General features: G+C 60.2%; 1 protein-coding gene across 1 annotated transcript in view; it reads left to right on the top strand.

Annotated features, from left to right (window-relative positions):
* Positions 1 to 22,948, top strand: part of ADAMTSL2 (ADAMTS like 2) — a 34,001-nt gene that overhangs the window by 5,535 nt on the left and 5,518 nt on the right. Inside the window, exons 7-14 of the mRNA XM_024762360.1 lie at positions 55 to 178; positions 2,856 to 2,936; positions 5,251 to 5,426; positions 10,240 to 10,588; positions 12,016 to 12,388; positions 17,349 to 17,446; positions 21,387 to 21,513; positions 22,751 to 22,946. Coding sequence (XP_024618128.1) covers positions 55 to 178; positions 2,856 to 2,936; positions 5,251 to 5,426; positions 10,240 to 10,588; positions 12,016 to 12,388; positions 17,349 to 17,446; positions 21,387 to 21,513; positions 22,751 to 22,946 — 1,524 coding nt within the window. The remainder of the gene's footprint in view (positions 1 to 54; positions 179 to 2,855; positions 2,937 to 5,250; positions 5,427 to 10,239; positions 10,589 to 12,015; positions 12,389 to 17,348; positions 17,447 to 21,386; positions 21,514 to 22,750; positions 22,947 to 22,948) is intronic.

Genomic DNA, 22,948 nt, shown 5'->3' with positions numbered 1-22,948 from the left:
CGGGGCCCAGGCCTCAGCACCCTCCCAGCAGCCTCTCCACCTCCCTTCCTGCAGCCCATCGGCTGTGACGGGGTGCTCTTCTCCACCCACACGCTGGACAAGTGTGGCGTCTGCCAGGGGGACGGAAGCAGCTGCACCCACGTGACAGGCAACTACCGCAAGGGGAACACCCACCTGGGTAAGAGCCCCTGCCGCTCTGGGTCCAGGGCCCGTGGGATCCTGCCGCCGGCTGCTAAGTGACAGTGCAGGGTCCTTCCCCTCCTGGGCCCCCCGATCCTCCACCCAGGCCCAGCAGGGCTGGCCAGTGGCTCTGTAAGGCCCCCATTGGCTACAGGAAGAGCAGCAGCTCTGTGTTGAGCACCTGCTGGATACCAGGTGCCGCGGTGCTCAGGGGGATTGGGGACCGCATCTGACCCAAGCGCAGCCTTCAGGGAGATGTTAACACCGTCCTTAAAAGGGGGAAACTGAGGCACGCGTTCCGTCCTCACCGCTGATATGAGATTGAGGTCTGGGCGCACAGATTCTGGGGCCTAAGCTCTCAAACCCGAGTTTCGAGGGCTGTAGGGGTCCAGGCTCCCGCCAGCTCCGCGCCGGCCGCAGCGCAGAGCCGGCCCTCCTGGGGGTTGGGGGGGGGCGGGCAGGGGGTCTGTGCCTGTGACAGGATTTTGCACTTTTGGAAGGATATTGCTTATAATACTCAGTCTTGAACTGAATACATTCCTGGGTCTCAGTTAATGCCTGTGGGATTAAACTGGGTTATCACAGCCTCCGGACTGGGAAAGGTAGGGCAGCTCAAAACCCATTTGACAGATGGGGAAATTGAGGCCCAGGGTAGGAATTGCCGGCTCGAGGTCCCTCAGAGAGGCCAGGTGCGTCTGGACTAGAGCCAACCCCTTGAGAGACCCCAAGGACCTGGCTGTCAGGACCCCCACGTGTCCTGGAGGTGGAGGGGACAGACAATTTCGGAGTTAGAGTTATAGGGCTTGGACGAGAGACCCAGGGATGGGCATGCCGACTGAGGAGAGGCAGGGTAAGGAAAGGAGGGGTGTCTTTAGCGGAAGCCCAGCCGGGCAGGGGTCTGAATAAGGCAGGGCGAGCACAGTGGGCAGAGGCCGCTTTCTTCAGAGGCCTCGCTGTGGGCGGGGCGCGGGCAAAGACATCGCGCCTTTCCTCCCTTCCTTTCACAAACCTGCTTTTGGGACCTTCCACCAGATCCCGGGGCGTGGAGCTGGCAGAGGCAGGGTTCAGAGGGTGCGTCTCTTTCTGAGCGCCTCCTGGGTGCAAGGTGCGGCAGTAAGGTTCATGCCCGCGTGGAGCTCTCAGCTTGGGGGCCCGGGGCTGACCCTTAACCAAGCCCACCTGTAACTCTACCAAGAGCACTGCACGGAGCTAAGTGCAGCACGGTTAACTCGCTCCCAGAGCTTGACTCCGGGCGGGGACTACCACTGCTGTCATTTTACAGATGTGGAAACAGAGGGTTAAGAAACTGGGTTAAAGTCACATAGCCAGAAGAGGCAGAGGTGGGCGTGAACGCAGACAGCCTGCTCCCGGGTCTGTGGTCCTAAGCACTGGCCCACATCCTCCCCCGGTGGATGTGTGCGAGGTAGCTATGGTGAAGAATCTCGGAGCTGTGTGCTAATTTAAAAACGAACACATATAAACCTTCATTTAAGCAAAGTCATCATTTCCTAATCGTTTTACCTCTATAACTCTTGTGTCTGTCGGCTGGAAATACTAGGGCAGCAGGTAAACGACTGTGTCCCTTTTCCCGACTCTGCGCCCAGCGACACAAGCTGGCAGCTTGACATCGGCCACAGTGGGTGGAAGTGCTTGTCCTCTGGAAATCGGCCGATACTGCAGGTCACAGCTGCTCCTGTCCTCCTGCCAAGAGAGCCAGTGGTTAGGCGTTTAGGGGCTCCCCGCGGGCCGGAAGGACCAGCTCAGGGTCTTCAGGGGGCTGTAAAGGGGGCGGCCGGCAGGAGCGGCTCACCTGGCTGTCGGGCCCACGTGTCCCTCGGGTGACTTGGGCATCGGCCCAGCAAACCTGATTCAAGGAGCCCCTTGTCACCTTCTCCCGGACGGCTTTTCATTCTGAGGGCTTTAAAAAAATCTCCCTCCTTCTCCCAGCAAACCCTCTACCACCTGCTGGCAGCACGGTCCCTTCCTCAGACCTCTGCCCCCCAAGACCCTTGGTCCCTTTGTGGGGGGCTCTGTGAGGGTCTCCGTGGCTGCCGCCCCACCTGACTGGGGCCTTCGATGACAGGCCCTGAGCTGGGGCCTCGTACTTCCTCATTTACACCTCTGAATGTAACAAGCCTTTAAAATCACCGTGATGGTATGACAACGTGGGTTTCTAAAATAGCACTGGTGATGACGTCCTCGGGGCCGGGCTCTGTGCTACCCAGACTCTCCTCCGTCACCTAGAGTGGGGGCCGTCATCCCTGTACAGGCAAGAAAACTGCTCAGGGTCACCTTGGTGGTAGTGGCAGAGCAGGACCCAAGTATGTTGACTCCAGCAGACTTACGGTCCCTGTGGCCTGTGGTGTGCCTCGGAAGGAACAGGGCAGGTACCAGGGAGCATCTCCCACAGCCTTGGTAGGAAAGTGTCTCGGAAGTGGGGAACGCTGGGGCCGTGCCGGAGCGGTGGGTCAGCTCTCCCGTGGCGGGGCGTGTTCTGCCAGGTCCTGGACTTGCCTCTCGGGCCCCAGGTGCACAGCTCTGGCAGCAGGGAGGGGCTGCCCTTAGACGCTGCCCCTCACACGCCAGGAGTGCAGGAGGGTGGTGACTGCCATCCTGCAGTCGAGAGGCAGTGGCCACAGCCGGCCTGCCGCTCACCGTTGTTCCGTGTCCCCCAGGTTACTCTCTGGTGACCCACATCCCGGCCGGCGCCCGAGACATCCAGATTGTGGAGCGGAAGAAGTCTGCGGACGTCCTAGGTGTGTATGTGGGGCCTGGGTGGCTTCACAGGGGCTTATGGTTTTGCATGGGGTGAAATGTGTGGGTTATGAGTGGACAGGGGACACTTGACCTTGGGTCCCTTCTTGCAGGAGAGGGATGGCCCCAGAAGCCAGAGCTTGACCTGAGTGGGTGCATGTGTGTAGCACGTGGTGGCGGTGGGGGGGGGGTCGTAGGGAAGCTGACCTCACCCCCATGTGTGCAGAGGTCTTGCACTCAGAGTTGCTTAATAATGGAGGGGGTCATGACTCAGGTAGTGAGTTCCCTGTCCCCGGAGGGCGAGGCACAGGCAAAAGCTGGAGGTGCTGGCGGCGGCCTCTCTGCTCCCCCCGCTGCCCCCCCAGGTCCGAGGAGTGAGACTCTGGGGCTGAGAAGGTTGAGGCAGAGCGAGAAGGAGTAGATGGCCAGTCTGAGGCCAAGGGTGACGAGAAGCAGGGGTGGGATTCAAGCTCCCATCTGGGGCCCTCGAGTTGATGTTTTGGCTACCGGACTGTCTCTGGTGGGAAGCTGGATTCAGTAGGTGTCCTTGAGGATCGTGGCGTCATTTGCATGGTGGCTGAGGAGGTGAGGCCCCACGTTGGTGACAATTTCTGGAAGGGCTCCCTGTGTAGTGGGAAGTTGGCAGGGCAAGGCACCTTGTCTGCACCCCCGGAGGAGCCCCTTCTGGCCGAGGAGGGCAGATACTGCCATCTGTGAGCCGATCTGCACAGGGCAGGTGGGGGACCCGGGCAGGGCTCACCTCCCTCCCTCTCAGGGCAGCTTCTCGGGGGCCAGGGCTGGTGGGGCGCGACCACCCTTCTAAGGGAACGCTGGGGTGGAGGGTGGGTCTTTGCTAAAGGTCCTCAAGGTTGAACTCAGCACGGGCTCTCAGCCCTTCAGGCCCCGGGGCCCCAGTGCCCCCAGCCGGCGGGTCTGCACGCTCCAGGCCCCAGCCCCTGCGGCCCAAGCACGGGGGCCAGGCCTCTGCCAGGCCGGTTGCTCTGTGGCCCGCTGGGAGGGTGGTGAGGCCAGGAAACACCGTGTTCCCAGAGCTGGCTGCAAAGCCATCGTTCTTGAAACAGACGCGTGGAAATACCAAGGGCCGCCTCAGAGCACTGGGAAAGCCGCAGGAAGGAAGGTCGTTACTGTCAGGAAACAGGTTTGGACTCGGGCCGGGGATTTAACCCTGTGCACAGGCCCAGCCCGTCCGCGTCCTCCTCGCCCAGCTCCCGCTCTTATCCCCGTTAGTTTTCAACGCTGCCACATGGAGGGTGTTTTTCCAGCAGACGCGTCCTGCTTGATAATAAATGAACCGCCCGTCTCCTCTGCTTGGAGTTGCATCAGAAGCTTTGGAAGCTGAACTCTTCCCCACCTTCGGGCCAATTCCTGGCACGGGCTCTAAAGAAACCCTCTGGAAGACACACTGTCCCCGAGGTGGAGCCCCGCCCCACGGCCCCGGGGCTCCCAGGGAGGGCCAGCCGTCCCGCCTCTGGACAGATGTCCCAGCCCATTGCGGGGGGCCGCACGTGCGTTCCCGCTGTCTGGGCGTCATCGCGCTCCAGTTCTGGGAGTGGATGTCCTTCTGAAGTCCTTGGTTCCAAGTGTCCTCCGGCACCCTGCCTCAGAGAGAGGCTGACTGGGAGCCACACCGGGGGGAATGGGCCGATCCGGCCAACGGTCAGCCGGGTCCCCCGGTCTGGGCGGCAGAATGTCATGCTCCCAGCGAGAGCACGGAACTGGTCAGCTTGGGGTCAGGTAGGGCCTGCTGGGGCCGCTGGGACAGGGCTGCAGTGTTGCTCGGCCTGGGCCCTGGTGGGGCACTACGGTCCCCTCCCCGTGTCACGGGAGGGGAAGCTGGGGGTGCCAAGTCAGTCTGGCTCACATGGGGAAGTCTGCAGTAGAGCCAGGCAGGGTGGCCCTGCCCCAACCCGGCGGACACCTGCTGTCCAGCGTGTGTCTCGACCTGGTCGCTTGGTCCCTATGCTCTACATCACCTCTCAGCCCCAGCCCCTTTGGAGGCGGCTGGAACGGCAGGACCAAGTGGGCCCTGGGCCAGCCACCCTCAGTCGTCCAGACAAGCCCTTGTTTATTTTAGGCTGATAGGAAGGAGGACCCACACCTCCCTGGTCAGGGCCACATGCCGTGTGCAAACAGAGCGTCCCACTCCCACGACGTGGTGTTTCCTGTCTTTGGGTGCTTGGGGAGGGTCACAGGGATCCACAGGTTGGCCAGAGGTCCCGAGTGCGAGGTCCTGCCCCCCCCCATCCCCACTCCGGCCGCTCCGGCTCAGGTGACCAGGCAGCTGTGCCCTTTCAGCTCTTGCAGATGAAGCCGGCTACTACTTCTTCAATGGCAACTTCAAGGTGGACAGCCCCAAGAACTTCAACATCGCCGGCACCGTGGTCAAGTACCGGCGGCCCATGGACGTGTACGAGACGGGAATCGAGTACATCGTGGCGCAGGGGCCCACCAACCAGGGCCTGAACGTCATGGTGCGTGGGCCGCGGCTCCGGGGCTTCCCCAGAAGCCGGCAGCAGGCGGGGGGCTTCCGGGCCAGCGCCTCCACGCATCTCGGGGTGGGCCTCATTCCTTCAGTCCCTCGTTCACTCACTGAGTCACTCCCTCAACCCAGCCCTCGCTCAGATTTTCATTCCTTCACTAGTCTCCCATTTACTCATTAATTCATTTACCTGTTCACTTGTTCACCCAAGCACCTGCTGACTCACACTCTCACTTGTGTGACCCTCCTCTCCCCTCCCTCCCTCCCTCCTTCCTTCCTTCCTCCCTTCCCTCCTTCCTTCCTTCCCTCCTTCCTTCCTTCCTTCCCTCTGTTAGCACCCCTGGAGGATGTGCACAGCAGGAGGTTCTGTGCAGGACATCAGGAACTGTGTGGGGAGATGAGGACAGAAGGCTGGATGGGGTACAGGGATGCAGGACCCACTCCCCACTCCCCAGGTTGGGGTTCAAGCCCCCCATGGAGTTCCCTAGCCTCGGCCCCATGGACACTGTGGCACTCCTGCCAGGTCCTTGATGCTGAGGGACCATGGCAGTGCCTGTCACGGCTGTCCCCCTGGTGCTGCACCCAGGATGCTCATGGCCCCTGGGGGGAGTGCACGGGGCGCGGGCAGAGGGCAAGAGAGTTTGGCTTGTTATGGCTAGCTTGCCGGGACTTCTCCCGTGGCTACTGTCTAGAAGCGAATGGCATTGCCGCTTGGTGCCCCAGATCTGAAAATGCAGAGGAATTACCACTGAAATCAGGTGATGTCAAGGGGCTCTTGGAGGCCTGCCGGCTTTCATGGAGGCTGAGGGATACGGTGGAGACACAGCCCACCCACCTGACCAATGCCAGAGGCTGGCCCACGGCAGGTGGCAAAGACGTTCTATCTCTCACCCGTTTGTTTCGTGCCCCTCCCAGGGTGGGCGCCCTGTAGTGTGCGTTCACAGGTGATCCAGAGACCTTCACGTGTTACGTCTCCGCCACTGATCCAGCTGCGCGTGTCTTCTCCAGACCTCCTCGTGCCCGATCTTAAAGTCTTTTCCATCCAGGCTCCCAACCAACCGGCCAAGCCAAGTGCCCTGTCCACGAGTCAGTATTTATTCTTACTTAGGGCCACTCTGCCTTCCAAACAAGTTGGGTGGCCGCCTTACCTGCACGGCCTGAAGCCCTCTGGGAGGACTTTCCTTCACAGCAACTCTTCAGGGCTATCCCATGTTCAGCGCGCACCCCCAGACCCAGCTGACGCTGCTCAGAGCCAAGTCTTGCCATTTCGCTCCTCTCTGTCTTCACCCTAAGGGTACTCCGTGCAGCCGTAGCTGTGAGCTGAGAGAGGGATGCTGGCACCAGAGTCCCGGATGCTGGGAGGCTGGGTCACCCGCTTTTCTGTCCCTCTAGCCCCGGATTGCTGCTGGGCCCTCCTGACCCCGTAACTTAACGGAGCTGAGAGGCCTCATGTTATAATGTTCGGCTCTGGCTGTGTGGGTCACTTGATGTCCTGCGGTCAAAGGGTCATCTCTAGTAGGGTCTGATAGCACACCAGGGGTTTTTTTCAAATAACGTCTATTTATTTTAGGTGATATGGCCTTCCTCTAGGATACTAGGGGTCTACGTTATCATTTTCTTAGCAAAGTTTGCCAGAAACTCCACAGTCCATCTTTCCCCACCACAGACACCTTTATTACTGCAGGGGCTGCTGGGGATTACAGCCCAGGTGGTGGGCTGCTTGCATCACAGCCTGGGCCTCCTGCAGAGCCCTTTCTCCTCAGGACCCCACTCAAGGCAAATCCAGTATATGGATTGGACCAATATTCCCTGCTGCGGAATATGTTGTGTCCTAAATTCTTCACGACTGGGGGCATGAGATATGCTAAGTTTCCCTTTATTTTCAAGGAGAGGTCTTGTGCCGCCCTCGAGTACCGGACCCTGAGATTTTCACTGATGTGGGGCCAGTCTTCACAGGGGTTAATCTCCGATCCTCTGGAATACGTATGTTTTACCAAGGCCTCCAGTGCCCCGTCCTGCTCATCAGGTCTGCTAAGCATGATGTCGTCAATGTAGAGGACCGATGTCACGTTCTGTAGGACGGCCCAGACCCGTCTGTACCGCGTGTTATGACGGGAAGCGGGAGAGTCAAGCATAGCCCTGGGTCAGAACTCTAAACGTGTGAAACAGAGCTCTTCTGCTTCTCCTTCCTGATGGGGGTAGAAAAGAATTTGCCAGATGGTCAACTTGAGGGCAGGTTAATCCGCTCTAGAAAGGATGCCGTATCTGTCCCAGAGCTGCCACTGGGGCTGCTGCTCGGCTGAGCTTGCAGGAATCCACTGTCACCCTCCTGGATCTGTCTTGCTTTTGTAGGGGCCAAACTGTGGAATGAAATGGGGGCTATGATGGGGTCAGCACCCCTGCATCCTTTAGGTCCTTGAGCGGCGCTAGTCTCTGTGCTTCCCCCCAGGATGCAATATGGTTTCTGATTTGCTCCCCGCCCGGGTCAAGGAGCCAACAGGAAAGTTCTGCTCTCTCCCAGTTATGCGTCTGGGGGCTGGGTGAGCCTTGGATCCAGCGGATAGACTGTCAACCAGACCTGGGCCTTGTTTGGGCCATTACTTGTCATCCACATGCTCTCACCGTAAAGGGGACAGCAATGATGCTTTGGGTCCCTGGTTAACAATGACAACTCGAACCCTGGTCCTACAATGTCTACCCGTTTCTCCACTGAGCAGCTCACCAAGTAAATAGCTGTGGGCTCTCTGGTGGAAGAACTGGGGGGAGCATGACCATATCAGCCAATTGGGGATCCTTCTTCCCGGGGACCTGGCTGTTCCATCCTCCAGCAGATTCTGGGTCTAAAACGTGGTCCAGGAAACTGGGCAGGGACTGTGACGTTTATGTGGCAGCTGCCGTCTGCTTTGCGATCATCCACCCGGGATTTCTTCTGATCATACAGATTGAGAAGAACCTTTGCTGGGCCCATGCATTTGTCCCCTAGGAGTCCTTTGTTCTGTCAGCTCTGTCCAAAGGCTCAAGCTCCCTGGCTACCGTGTCAACCTCATTGCTCGTTACGGTACCTGAGCCCCCTTGTCTGATTACCACGGGCAGTTCAGCTCCGTACTGGCATCTCCTGCCACCGGCCCTGGCCTAGGAGGACACCCAACACCATCCCTCTAGGTGTCCCTCTGAGTGACGTGGGTGACTCTTCACCACCACGCTTCATTTCACTGTGGCGGCCGGGACGTCCTCCGGGTGATTCTGAAGAAAATAGTCACCTGGCGGCTTTTCCAGCCTTTTCCTCCCTCTTCCGTCATCTGCTGTGGTGGTGCCAGCACGGGTCCTCCCCTTAGTGTGTTGGCCTCACCTTCCCTGGGGTGCTTGCGAGCGTGGTCCCTCCTCCGTCCTGAGCCGGGGCTCCCACAGGAGAGACTTCCCCCCATCCAGGCTCAGCTTCTGCGGTCTGCCGCGGCTGGTTCTGCAGGGTCGTTGCCGATGGCCCCGTCTCCCCCGAGCAGCCCCAGGGCTCCCCTGAGTAGGTGAAGAGGGCGCTTAGCGTGAGCCATCAGCCAGGTGGCCCGGGGAGGAGGTGGACAAGGCCCTCAGGGAGGCAGAGGTCTCCGTACGATCTTCAGGCGAGGGCCAGGTGCTGGCCTTAACAGTGAGGAATGGCCACTTTTTAGGCTCAAAGATTCAGGGGAATCTGAGATTTCAAAATTTTTAAGCAGATTGACTCAGACCGCCACGCCCCAAGTCTCCTCCCGGTCGGGCTCTTGGCGAGGTGGAGAAGCCAACATACCCCGGCTCTCTGACGTTCTTCTACCTTTTCTGGCCCTGCTGGAGGACATGTGAGTCTCTGTGTAACACCTAGGAGGTAACACTCTGGCTTGGCCTCAGGTTGGAGGTTTGGTGGTGATGTCACCCTAGCCTTTCACTGTCTATCTCCAAAGCGCCACATTCCGAAGACCTTTCTCCTTTCTCAAGGTACACCCCAAGCCCAGCCAACTCCCAACACTTGAGACATGGCGCCCAAAGCACATTTTCTTCCTCTGGTGTCTCATTCCGGCCTGACACCTGGGGGGATCTCAGGGGTCCATGCACCGCCAGGGAGGGCTCGCGTCACCCCTGCTGGCGGGGGATCCCGCTCCAAACTCCCATTTGAGAGCTGCTTCCTGGGGCTTCTGACACCAGCTGACTTAGGCGGCGTCCCTCGAAAGACCCGCGAGCACTCAGTCAGGGGAGCCGGACAGTCAGGGGGGAAAGCTGGGGGGCGACGCAGTCTCGACAGAAACCTCAGCCCATCCCCCAGTCAGCTCGGATGCTGGGACGGTCCTCAGGGGCCTGGGCCCTGGTACTGCGCTCGGCTGGCAGTGGGGGGGCTCCGGGGGGAAGGTGGTGGGACGGTGCACTCTTGTAACTTGGGATTGCTGGCACGCGGTGATAGTAAAATGCAGGTTGGGTTTTAATTGGTTTTATTACCTTTAAAACATTCTCTGCACCCCGCGCACCCTTCACTCCCTGTGCCTGGGGCGGACGGCTCCCTCCGCCCCTTCCCTGGCCGTGTTCGCCCGTCTGTGGACACGGACTGCCCCTGGGGCCACGCATAGCCTTGGGTGGGCGTGGCAGCGTTCTTCGGTCAAGGGTGAGTCCCTGGGAAGGACGCGGCTGCAGGCCGCAGCAGGAAAGCCTTCTGCAGCTCAGGGACAAGAGTCTTCTGTCCTCAAGGGGCTTGTGGGCAGTGGGCCTCGGCAGCCACTCCAGGCTGGTGGGGAAGGGGCTGGGGTGAGGCAGGGCTTGGGGTCCCACTTCTCCTCCTCCCCCAGGTGTGGAACCAGAACGGCAAAAGCCCCTCCATCACCTTTGAGTACACGTTGCTGCAGCCGCCGCGTGCGCACCGCATCCAGCCCGTCTACTACGGCTTCTCGGAGCCCGCCTCAGACAGCGCGGAGAGCCAGGAGCTGGACGGCGCGGGGCTGGTGGGCTTCCTCCAGCACAACGGCTCCCTCTACGGCCAGGCCTCCTCGGAGCAGCTGGGCCTGGACAACCGGCTGTTCGGCCACCGGGGCCCGGGGATCGAGCTGGGTCTGAGCAAAGGCCAGGAGACCAACGAGGTGTGCGCGCAGGCCAGCGGCAGGGCCTGCGAGGGGCCCCCCAGGGGCAAGGGCTTCCGAGGTAACCAGGAGGAGGGGCGGGGTGGGGCGGGGCTTCCCAGGGAGAGGGGCCTCGGGTGAAGGGTCTTCAGAACCCGGCACCTGCAGAAGAGGGTGACAGAGGTGCCGGTTCCGTGCAGGCTGACCGGGCAGGCCCAGGGCCGGCCCTTAGCAGACATCCTCTGCACATACCTTCCTCCAGGTGGGTATGGTTATCCCCATTTGACAGGTGGGGAGACTGAGGCTTAGAGGGAGGGGTCTTGCCTGCGTCACACAGTCCACCACGGAGGAGCTGGGGGCAAATCCAGGATGGTCCGGCCCCATAGCCCGTGCTCTCACTCATTCGGTGGAGACAGACAGACAGACAGCATAGCGCGCGAGGTGTGACCAGAGCTATGGGAGGGAATGACGGGCAGCTGAGGGGCACAGGGAGGACCTCGAGTTCTTGGAGAGGGTGACCCCTGACCTGAGGGCTCCAGAGCAAGTATGGGTTAGCCAGGGGAGGGCACAGGAGAGGGGCGGGGGTGAGGGGCCCAGCAAGGGCCAGCCTGGCGCGACAGGCTCCAGGGGAAGCCGCAGGAGGTGCAGCTGAAGACGCAGCGGTGGGTCACAGTCCCTGACCCCACGCTGACAGCTTGGCTGTGCTCCTGAGGGCCGTGGAGTGACACGTCGGGGCTGGGCTGGACCATCAGCCCTGCTGAGGGGTGGAGGGTAGAGCAGACTTGAGAAGGCTCCCCTCACTGACTTGGGGGCAAGTTTCCAAGACCCTGAGAGTCTTCAAGTAGGAAACACTTTAGAGGCGGTATTTGTTCCCTGGGGCTCCTGCAGCAAACTCCCACCAACCGGGCGGCTTAAAACCTCAGAAACGTATTCTCTCCCCGCTCTGGAGGCCAGAAGTCTGTGGAATAAAATCAAGGTGTCGGCAGGGCTGTGCTCCCTCTGGAGGCTCCAGGGGAGGGTCCTTCCCGCCGCTTCCAGCTCCCGGTGGCGCAGGCGTCCCTTGGCTTGTGGCCGCATCGCTGCAGACTCTGCTCTGTCTTCACACGGCTTCTCCTCTGCGTCCGTGTGTCTCTGCGTGTTCTCTTCTTAAAAGGACAGCAGGCGTTGCAGGTATAGGGTCCGTGACGATCTCATCTGGAGATCTGTATGTCTGTGAAGGTCTTATTTCCACATAAGCTCGCATTCTGAGGTTCGGGGCAGATGTGAATTTCGGGGAAACCCTATCCAACCCACGGCAGAGGTCAAGCAGGCTCCCCAACAAGAGGTTGTCCAGGCCGGCTCGCAAGCCTCTGCCAGGCGATCTGTGTCCGCTCATTGGGCAGAAACCTGCCTCTGGACGCTTCCCGGTTCAGGTCTTTGGGGCAGCACCCCTGCTCCGCCCCTGCCCAGGGCAGCCCTTGCCCCGCCATGAGGGGGCACCGGAGGTTGAGCCACCCATCTCCCCTGTAGACGGCAACGCCACCGGGACGGCTCTCGCGGGACACCAGGATGACCAGGAGGCCGGCGCCCGTTTTACCTCCCAGGAGCTCCTCTCAGCCAACGCCATCTCCGACCAGCTCCTGGACACGGGCTCCGACTCCAAGGAGGTCCCCCTCAATGAGACCAGCAACAGCATCTTTGCACAGGGCGCCCCGAGGGGCTCCCCGGCCGACAGCCTCTACGTCGAGTACGAGGAGAACGAGGGAGCCGGTGCTTACCTGCTCAACGGGTCCTACCTGGAGCTGAGCACTGACAGAGTGGCCAACACCTCCTCCGAGGCCCCATTCCCCAACGCCAGTGCCAGCCTCCCTGCCTTGGCTGGGAACAGGACGCAGAAAGCCAGGTAGGAGGCAACTCCCCAGTCCTGTCTGGGGGCTGCTGGGTGAGGGCCGGGACGGAGGTAGGTGGGAGAGAGCCGCCCCCGCCCAGGGCCCCCCCGCCTCACCCCGCGGATCTGAGCAGGGGGTCAGAGGCCTGGGTTTTAGCATCTTTCCCACAAGTTAGGTCCACGGGCTAAAGCTGGTGCCGAGTGCCCACGTGTGATGTGATTCCGGGAACTGGGGGGCAGAGGGGGGGAAGAGGTGGACAGTTCTGAGCACTTGGGGCTAAGTGTTCCATGTGCACAGAGACATGTTCTCATCACAACCAGCCTTAGCTTTAGGGAGGGGTATTGGGCTCAGAGAGGTAGGTAAGCGACGTCCTTAGGGCTCAGAGACTGGAGGCTTGGGGTCCTTAGGTTCTCGGTCTGGATGTTCATTACACACATGGTCACTGTGCGTAAGGTGGGACAGCTCTTGCGGGAGACCGTAACGTTCCCCGAAGGTGGGGTGGCTCAGGACAACCTTCCCTGCTGGCCACGGAGGAGACTGGGGGACGGTTCAGTGGGGTCCCCAGCCAGGGTCCAGGCCCCGAGTCAGGCACTAGGAACAAGGCCTCCTGCAGTGGGGCTGGAGCTGCCCTGGGACGGGCCGTGGGAGAGAGTCCAGAGCGAAGGACACGCGGGGGAGGCCTGGACAGTCACACTTGGGGACACCTGAGTCATGGCTGGCCCTGGAAGAGTCTGAGGCCAGGAGCCTCCCTGGGTTGGGGTCAGCTGGGATCAGGGTGGCTCCAGGCCTCCACTATCCCTACTAGAGGACAATTCCCTGGGCCAATGATGACTCCCCTGTTCTCTAGGCTAACAGGGCAGAGAGGCTGGTTTAAACAGACTGAGCCAGGCTCAGCACCCCTGGTGGCGAGCGGGGACTAGAGGCAGGAACAAGCCCACTGTGTTTTGCCTTTTTTTAAAATTAATTAATTAATTAAATTTTAAACTTTTGGCTGCGTTGGGTCTTCGTTGCTGCATGCACCCCTGGTGGCGAGCGGGGACTAGAGGCAGGAACAAGCCCACTGTTTTTTGCCTTTTTTTAAAATTAATTAATTAATTAATTTTTAAACTTTTGGCTGCGTTGGGTCTTCGTTGCTGCACATGGACTTTCTCTAGCTGCAGCGAGCGGGGGCTACTCTTCCTTGCGGTGCGCGGGCTTCTCACTGCGGTGGCTTTTCTTGTTGCGGAGCACGGGCTCTAGGCGCGCGGGCTTCAGTCGTTGTGGCACGCGGGCTCTAGAGCACAGGCTCGGGTGTTGTGGCACGTGTACTTAGTTGCCCTGTGGCACGTGGGATCTTCCTGGACCAGGGATCGAGCCCGTGTCCCCTGAATTGGCAGGCGGATTCTTAACCACTGTGTCACCGGGGAAGTCCAAGTGCACTGGGTTTTATTTTATCTTGTTTTCTGAGGACCCACCCAAACCCCTTGGCTTTAGACACCAAGCCCGTGGAACCCTAGCCAGGGCTGAGGGTGCAGAGGCGGGCGTCCTCGGGGAATTGAGTTTGATGGAAGATTTGGGGTTCACTCTTGAGGTGAGGCAAGTGGAGATGACTCTCTCACCCTTCCCCGGGGACGAGAGCAGGGAAGCTGGGCCCCTGAGCCCACAGGAGGTGCCCCCCTCTTTTCTCAAGCTGTTTTCCGAGGCCCCATGAGATACCCAGGGCACATCCGGGGCCATTCTGAGGCTCTGGGTGGAATTCTTTGCACATGTGGCCAGAGTGGGAGGTCTGGAGCCTCCTGCGGCTGCCCTTCTTCCCGTAGGGTCCATCTAGGCCATCTGCTTGCCTGGCCCGGGTTCAGAATGCAGGGAGTGGGCCTTGGGGGTGTGTGGCATCCAGCGGCCGGAAGGGCGAGACAGGCTCTGAGTCTGAGAGGGGGGTTCAGAATCAGCCGGCACGTGCTGTTGTGATCCGGGGCCAGTTACTCAGGGCTCTTCTCAGCCCCAGGGCCGGCCGGAGGATTGAGCTCCATCCGGTACTGAAGCGCTGAAGGCACCTGGTGAGGACCCAGTAAACGGGAAAGATCATAAGCCTCCGGGGTGGGGGAGGAGCCCTTCTGGGACCACGGCCCGTGCGAGGAAGGCCGCCTATCTCATGGTCAGGAGCCCTCTATGAATGGGTTTACCAGGGTGGCACACAGGCTGCTGTTTAATTTGGCTTCAGGCACGGAAAGTGCCAGTGGGTCTCCATCTCAACTCTCTTCTCCCCGCCCCGTTCCCCTGGGACCCGGACCCGTCGGTGACCCTCTCTGGTCCTCAGTTCCCCGTCCCTGAGCGAGGGGCTTGTCAGACGATGCTTCAGGGCCCGCCGGTCGGGCACTCAAGGATTCTTAAGCCAGGTCATGGCACAGGCTTTTGGGTCCTTAGGTCACATTACAAAGAACATCTCCTGCCCCATCCCAGTTGACTCCCACCCCACCCCTGGGCCCTAAGGGGAATGATTGGGTTTCCGTTGCCATGTGGGATGCAGGAACTAATACAATGATGGTCATTACTCAGAAAGTCCTGACGTGGTGAGATGGGCGGCTCCCCCACCAGCTGCTTCAAAGTACACCGCGGACCAGAGACCAAAGATGGTCTTTGGAGATAAAGGGCTGAGGGAGGTGACGGGGGAACCGCCAGGACAAAATAGCCCTGTCACAGCTAGTTGTCCAAACACAGGAAGTCGCGTCTGCTCAGAGAGGGCGAAATCAAAGGGGCAGCCCAGAAAGGAAAGGTTATTTTCACCTTCTCAGAACAGCCCCGAATAATCAAGGGACGCCCCGACACCAGACGCTGGCGTTGGGAACAAGCGTCCGAGACACAGAGACACAGGGTCCCTGTCTCAGCCTGGATCGGGGGTGGCGGGGAAGCAAAGCACTTTATGAGCCTTTTATAAACAAGCGTGGCGGTCCTGGGGAAAGGGTCCAGACGCGGGATCTGAGGCATCCCAGGGCTGAGGTGGTCCGAGCCTTTCGGATCAGAGGGTACTATCTTCCTTCCAGATGGAGGCGGGTGGAGGGTTGGTGGTTTCAGCGATTTCCTGGGTGTTTTCCTCCCCAGGGCCCCACTTCCGAGAACAGGGTCTTTTAGGCATTGCATTGCTGTGCAAATACACGTTTCGAGAGGCGGGACAGGCGCCTATGCGGTGCTCCCACGAGCAGTGCCATGTGGGCAGCCCCCCCCCCAAAAAAAATACCTTTGGTGCTTAAAACCCGAAGGGTTATTTTGAACCGTTTGCTGTCTCTCCAGAATGAGTCACGCTGCCTGCTGGCCCAGGAGGGTGTAATTAGATAAAGATGGCTTCTCCATGGGTGGGGTGGCCAGGCAGGGGCTGGATCTTTTCATCCCCTTTTGTTCTTGGGGAGAATTTAAAGCTGTGGAAAGGAGGGTGGGGGACCCAATCAGCACATTTCAGAATCAGGCTCTTCCTCCCTGGGGAGGTTCCGCGGGTCCCGTGTTCTGAGATGCTTGGGTCTTGGGTGGGTGGAGCGCCCCATCTTAAAGTTCCCGCTCACTTTTAAGGAGGAAAGAGGGAGGACCTTCCCCTTCCCCCGTATGTGTGGAAAGGCTGGGGCAGGCTCCCGGTGGGGATGCCACCAGGTGAGGGGTCCCAGCCGCCCGCCTGTGGCCGGCTGCCCTCGGCTTTCCCCTCCCTCTCCTCACTCTCCCTCCTTCCTGGGTTAACGTAGCCGCATCAGTAAATTCGTTACTTAAGGTCCGTGGGTAGACTATTTCCTGGTTCTCAGAGCGTGATGTGTCTTCAGGGCAAAATTTATGCAAAAGTAAAGTGGAAGAGCCGTTCTCATCCACTTGTGAAATTCCAGAAGTTGGAAGACAAACAGTAAACTCCCAGTTGAATCCAAACCAACGTCTCTATCACAGAATCGACTGGAAGGCCTTTTAGAATGGATGCCCTGCAACCCTCATCTAAGCCTGACCTCCGGGGTGACAGAAAGCCCCAAGGAAAGGACCTGCGAGTGTGCTCTGTGAGAGGGTCTGAGCTTAGGGTGGTCTTCAGTCAGCCCCTCTGGGCAGGAAGGGAAGTGGAGCTGGGCGGTGGGGTCTCAGGGATGTGCCGTCCCCCGGGCCGTGGCACCACGTCCCCTTTGCCGGCTCTGGGGGTGGCAGGGTTCCACGGGCCGCATTCAGACTCAGCCGTCTGCATCTCAGAGCAGATGCCCGGGCTCTGGGAGCTGCCGCCACCTCCCTCTGCCCCTGCCGAGTCCAAAACGAGCCTGCACGTTGGATACGGAGGTTGGGCCCCAGCACACCGACTGGTTCAAAGAAGCAAACAGTCCTAACAATAGTTGGCTGGGCCGTCTGAGTTCCGGCCAAGAATCCGAGCCCGTCGCTGGCGGGGACCCAGCCCGGCGTTCCCTGGCACAGCAGCCGTTGCAGACCTGGGCAGAGGCGTCTGGAGGGGACGCGGCCACTCCCCCGTCTGCAGCTGAGCTTTTCTATTTTGATCATTGGAGGCCCAATGGCTAGTGTGCCCCATTCAGTCAGAATCCCAGCTGAGGGAGGCCGTGGGAGAGAATTCTTGCACCTTCTCAGCACACCAGGTGCTTCTCCGGTCCCTTCCCGGGGACAGGGCAGGAGGAATCTGCACGACCCTGCTAGAAGGTGACAGCGAGAAGGCTGTGTGTGTGGAAGGAGCAACTGCGATGTTGGGGAGCCCCAGATTCTTCACCCCCCAGCCCCCGAAGGTGCTCTGATGGCTGCAGGCCAGTGAGCTCAGACAGTCATTGAGATGGAAAATGCCAACGTCCGTTCCTTCCTACAACCTGCCGCCCCGTGGGCGCTGCTTCCCTTGTCTCTGTTCTAGACGGTGGGCACTGGGACCCCGACAGGTGGCGATTCTGCCTGGAGCTCAGGACAGGTACACAACCACGCCCCATGGATGAGAACACATCCTCCCGTGAAACTCACCCCCTTCTCTGCTTCACCTGCTTTCAGGACCAGGCCCAAGACGCGCAAGCATGGCGTGAGTCCCGCGGACATGTACCGGTGGAAGCTCTCGTCCCACGAGCCCTGCAGCTCCACCTGCACCACAGGTACCCGTGACGGGTGCCGAAGGGCGGCACCTCCCCGGTGGGCGCGAGTCCGGGCTTCGGGGCCCATGCACCTGCTTGTAGCCCCAAATTGCCCACACGGAGCTTATCTAGCAGTTTCCTGACCCACGAGGCAGTGCGATGAGGTGGGAGTTTGGATGTCCTTGTGCTTACGACGTGCTGGACCACGGTAAGGCCCAGCCGCTTGGGGGTTAGGCAGCCCCCCAGAGGCTCCCTCATCATTCTTCGTATCACACCTTGTTAGAACAAACATCCTTCTGGTTAAAAAGTAAGAAATCTCAGGTGGTCAGGATCTTACTTTTGCTTACAGCAAACGTAGGAGGGGGAAATAGACCCACGTGGTCTGTGGCAGAGGGAACCGTTCGGATTCTAGGACCTCGTCCAGGGAGGAAGCAGGAGGGGAACGGAGACCCCCGGGGTTGCCTGGGGTTAGTAAGTGTCTGAACCTATGTCTGCTCACATGGCTGGATGCCACCACAGCGAGCTTCTGGCTTACAGCCCAGGGCCTGGGGATCCATCTGCCGCCAGCTCTGGTCCCCTCCCCCTGGGGACTGCTGCAAGGTCAGACGCCAGGCCCAGGTCCGGGACCTGTGGCAAATGTAGGGAGACCCCGGGTGCCGCCTTATCTATACCTGCGACTTCATGTGTGGGTTTGGGCAAGACGAGTTACTGCCACGCAAAATGTATGATGCCCCCGACCCTGCCCTTGCACTCCCACCCCCAGCTGGCCAGAGCTCTGGATGTCCCCTGCGTGCTCTGGCCAGTGTGGAAGAATTAGCAAGCCACCGACCGGAGCCTGGCCAACCGATGGTCTGGGCGTGGTCACACCTCCTGCAGCCCTGGTTGGCATCTCAGGAGGAGGGCCCGAGGGAGGAGCTGGGGAGGTGGCCCCGCAGGGCTCTGAATGGACCACAGGCTCTCCGTCTTGGGCTGGAATCTGGGGCCCCTCCTTTTACATGCCCCTCCTCCCCCAGCAGGGCACGGGATAGGCTGAGTTTGGCCCCCTGACATTCTGGAGGGCACACGGTGGGCTTTGTGGGGTATGTGGTGAACGCTTGGGATGTGCTATTTGGTCTACCACACCCCATGCCCTTGGCAAATGCTTAATCTCTCCACGACTCAACTTTCTACCTGTAAAACGGGATGTCCGCCTTTCCAAACGTGGTTACAGGGCTAGACACGAAACGAGAAGTAAGTTGTCATGGCCAAAGCTGAACAAGCGGGCGCCACGGCCAGCACTGCTGCTGCTGGTCTTGGGAGAGGACAGGGTTGAGCGCTGGGATGGGTGCTGGAGGAGCCTGCTTTGAGAGCCTGCTCCCCAAGGGCAGGGTCCTGTTCTGAATCGGGAGCCCCGATGTCGTCCCCACGCACGCCGGGATTGTCACAGACCATGTGACTGGGAGCGTCTCCTGTTCCTCCCGGACACATCGCTGCCCGGGGAGGCGGCGTCGCCTGAGATCCCTCCAGGACGAAGCAGCCTCTGTGGCGAGGGGCCTGAGCCTGGCCCTGGGTGAAAGATGGTCCCCAGGGAGGTCACAGCACCATCTCTCAATACCCACAGAGTGGCCAGGCAGGGTATGGGCAGACCTGCCCTGGGTGGCCCGAGGCGCAAAGTAGGACGAAAGAAGAAAGGAAGTGAGAAAGACAGATTTGGGCTCTGCTGAAAGGAAGCGCTCTCCTTTAGACGAGCCTGTCCGGGACTGGCATGAACGGCCCTGACGCGGAGTGGGCCCCCCGTCCCCGCAGAGGCACCAAGCTGCGCACAGGTGGCGCTCGGCAGAAGTGGTGGAGTCGGATCCCTGCTGAACGGGACCCCTGTGGCCGGCTCTCCTCCAAATCCCACTGTACCGGGGCGCCGAGGCCGGGCTGGCGTTGGGGGCAGGGGTGGTTTACAGACCTTCCGTGGCCCACGGTGTCTGTGCAAACCTCCACAGTGTCGCTGGCACATAGCAGCTCTCCTGTGTCTTTGAACTTCAGCCATGGCAGCAAGCAATCTCTCCTTTCCTTAAAGACGCTCCTGGGAGCGGTAGAAATGTAGGTGCATCGGTTTGGACTCTGAGCTTGAGCCTCAAGTGATGATTTCCAGCTGTTCTTGGCACCTCCTGGACGCGGGCTGAGGGGAATGGAGCGGGCGGGCCCCGAGCTCACGCACCTCGGGCAGAGCAAGCCCACCCAGCTGAGTGTCGGGCTTCTCTGCGCCTTTTATCTAGAGGAAGGGCTCGGTCTGAAAGGGCTCAGTAAGAAGGTTTGAAAAGCACCGCGTGCAAGACTGCTGTAGGGAGGTGGGTGTCCAGACGACTGGCGCTCTGATTGCCCTGCATCCCCGGGGGGCTCCTCTGAGCAGCACGCTGAGGCCCAGAACGTCTGACAGCGCTCACGTCACCCCCACCCCACCAGCGAGAGACTGGGCTGGGACCAGCATTCCCGTCTCTCTTGATCAGGACCTGCTGTGTTTCCACTCGATGACGAGGAGGGAATGAATAATCAGGCACTTGCTGAGGGTCTGCAAGTCCCTAAACTTGGACCTCCCTGGGCCCCAGAGCTGGTGTCTCTGAGGCCTGGAACACTCTGAACAGACCTGGCCAGGAAGCCAGTCTCCCCCTCAGCGACGGCGAAAGACGACACAGCCCAGCGCTGGCGGAGAGGCACCAGTGATTGCAACCTGGCTCGGCCCTTACGGAAAAAAGAAAAAATCCCCATGTGGGCTGCTTCCCAGGCTGTTTCATTCCGTCCAGGGCTGGGGCTTGGAGAGGCAGGAGCCGCCGGCTTTCAGACACGCGCCGCTGGGAAGGGAGCGCAAGGTGGCTGGGGCCCTTGGTTTACGGGGAAATCGATTTCCCTCTGGGGGAAGGGTGACCCCAGTGAGGAGGGTTCCATTCCCTCCATCATTCAGGAAGGCTGGGTCCCTCTCTCTCTCTCTCTCACACACACACACACACACACACACACACACACACGCACACACACCAGTAATAACAACCACCACAAACCCTAACCTCACCTGGGCATTTCACCAATGTTAACCCCATGTTAACACTCTCCCTGAGCCATCCTGGCTCTTTGGCAGGGACCCACCCACTGTGTAGTGACTTTGGCCCACGTGCCAGCTCGGTACCGAGCACGGGTTGCAGGGGAGGAAGACCAGAGAAGCAGAAGGTGGAGCTGGGGCTCAAGGAATTAATAATTTTAGTTGAGGGCTGGCCCTTTACGTACTGTCCCCCGATGGGATTTATAGAGTACCAGGTATTTAATCACAATAATGATTAAAGAAAGTTTAAGAGGGAGTTTGAAAGGACTAGGGCATGCCACGGAAGGGCAGGGAGGATCTGAAGATCTAATATAACATCTGAGGACTCTGCAAAGGGCTGGAATGGTTAGATTATCCATCCATCCATCCATCCACCCATCCATCCATCCATCCATCCATCCATCCGTCCATCCATCCATCCACTCATCCATCCATCCATCCATCCATCCATCCATCCATCCATCCACCCACCCACCCATCCACCCATCCACCCATCCATCCATCCATCCATGGATGGGTAGTTGTTGAATGAATGAAAATGAGTGACGCTTGGCTGGCTTTGCCTCTGGGCCTCTGTAAGGGCCAATCTGAGTTTATTTAAAACCCAGGGTTTGTGACACATAAACTGGGTGCCCAGCCTGGGCTGGATGGGGTGAGGGTGCAAAAAGAAGAGGTCAGGCTACGGGACATGGACGGGGAGAGAGTTCAGATCCACAAAGCCGTCCTCGCTGGGCTCCACCTGCAGACCTGTCAGCTGGTAACTGTCACTATCCCCGATTTAAACCGGGAAGTGCTGAGTGGTCGGGTGACTCGCCCATGGTCACATGGCCTGTCTGCCGGTCACCAAGGTGCTCACAGTTGGCTCACCTGGCCCCTCCCTTGTCCTGAACCCAGGTGTCATGTCGACGTACGCCATGTGCGTCCGCTATGATGGCATCGAGGTGGACGACAGCTACTGTGACGCCCTGACCCGGCCTGAGCCTGTCCAGGAGTTCTGTGCAGGGAGGGAGTGCCAGCCCAGGTACCTGCCACCCAGGCCCCGAGCAGGGTGTGTGTGGGGGGCGGGAGGCGGGGGCCTGGGGCTCTGCTTTGCCCCTGCCTGCGGGAGGGGCGGGAGTCTGAACCTTGCTCCGTCACCCAGGCGGGCCACAGGCCTGCGAGGGGGGCTGCACTGGCCTACTGTCGGTCCCTGCGTCATTTCCCACGTTTTGCGGTAAAATCTGTCACTATGCCTTGCACACAGTGGGCGTTCAATCAATGACTCCCACTGCAGGTTGAGAACCATTCTGAACATGACTCTTTGCTCCTGCCGCCCCCAGGTCTACTCGGTGCATCTAGAATTTTGAGAAGCCCAAAGGGATTATTCCCGAAATTCCAGGCTGATGGGTGTCTGGGCTGTGGGGGAGGCCCTATCTTCCTAGGCCCCAGGCCTCCTGTCCTGCCTCACAGATGGTCCGAGGCTGAGCCCCAAGCATGTCCTCTTTCTGGTCATGACCATGGTGGTCCCAAGATGAGCCCAAGGGTGCCCGGCCTTGGAGGCCAAGTGCATCCCGCTCTCTGACGCAGCTTCACACCCTCTTTTCTTCTGGCCTGCTGCATCCCGGGGCCTCTGCTGCATCCCGGGGCCTCTGCTGCATCCCGGGGCCTCTGCTGCATCCCGGGGCCTCTGCTCCATCCCGGGGCCTCTGCTGCATCCCGAGGCCTCTGCTCCATCCCGGGGCCTCTGCTCCATCCCGGGGCCTCTGCTCTCTGTGCGTTTGCTCCTTTGTGAGAAGCTGAGTGGTCAGCCATGGGGGGGTCTGCTCTTCCCCTCAGAGAGAGCCCCCATGGTGGGGCTCGGGGCTCCAGGACACTGAGGCAGGATCCCCAGTTGGAGGAAGAAGGGCAGCAGTGGCAGGAGGGGAAGGCACTCTGGGAGGAGGGAACAGCGTCAGCAAAGCAACAAGGCCGGGACTTTGTTTCCCTGAAGTGGCTGGAGGTGGTCTGGAGGTGAGAGCAGGTGGAGGCTACAAGGGCTCCTGGGCAAGCCGGCCAAGTGCAGGCTCGGGTGCCCACTCACCACCCTACCCAGGTGTTTCCTACAGCGGGGGAGGCGGGGGTCGTCATGGCAACAGCTTCCCTGTGGGGCCTGGCCAGCTTCCTGTCTGACAGCCCGTGGTGGATTTGGACCCCACGCGGGAAGGAGGAGCTGGGCCGTGGGGTCCCGGCCAGCGGGAGGAGGGTGGGGGTCGCTGAAGGCCGTGCCCGTCCCGAGGCAGGTGGGAGACTAGCAGCTGGAGCGAGTGCTCGCGCACCTGCGGCGAGGGCTACCAGTTCCGCATCGTGCGCTGCTGGAAGATGCTCTCGCCCGGCTTCGACAGCTCCGTGTACAGCGACCTGTGCGAGGCGGCCGAAGCCGTGCGGCCCGAGGAGCGCAAGACGTGCCGGAACCCGGCCTGCGGGCCGCAGCGCGAGAT

This window comes from Neophocaena asiaeorientalis, unplaced genomic scaffold, assembly GCF_003031525.2.
Source record: "Neophocaena asiaeorientalis asiaeorientalis breed wild unplaced genomic scaffold, Neophocaena_asiaeorientalis_V1.1 scaffold78, whole genome shotgun sequence".
NCBI lineage: Eukaryota > Metazoa > Chordata > Mammalia > Artiodactyla > Phocoenidae > Neophocaena > Neophocaena asiaeorientalis.
Note: the sequence above shows the minus strand (reverse complement) of the source record. Positions and strands in the feature narration are given on the sequence as shown.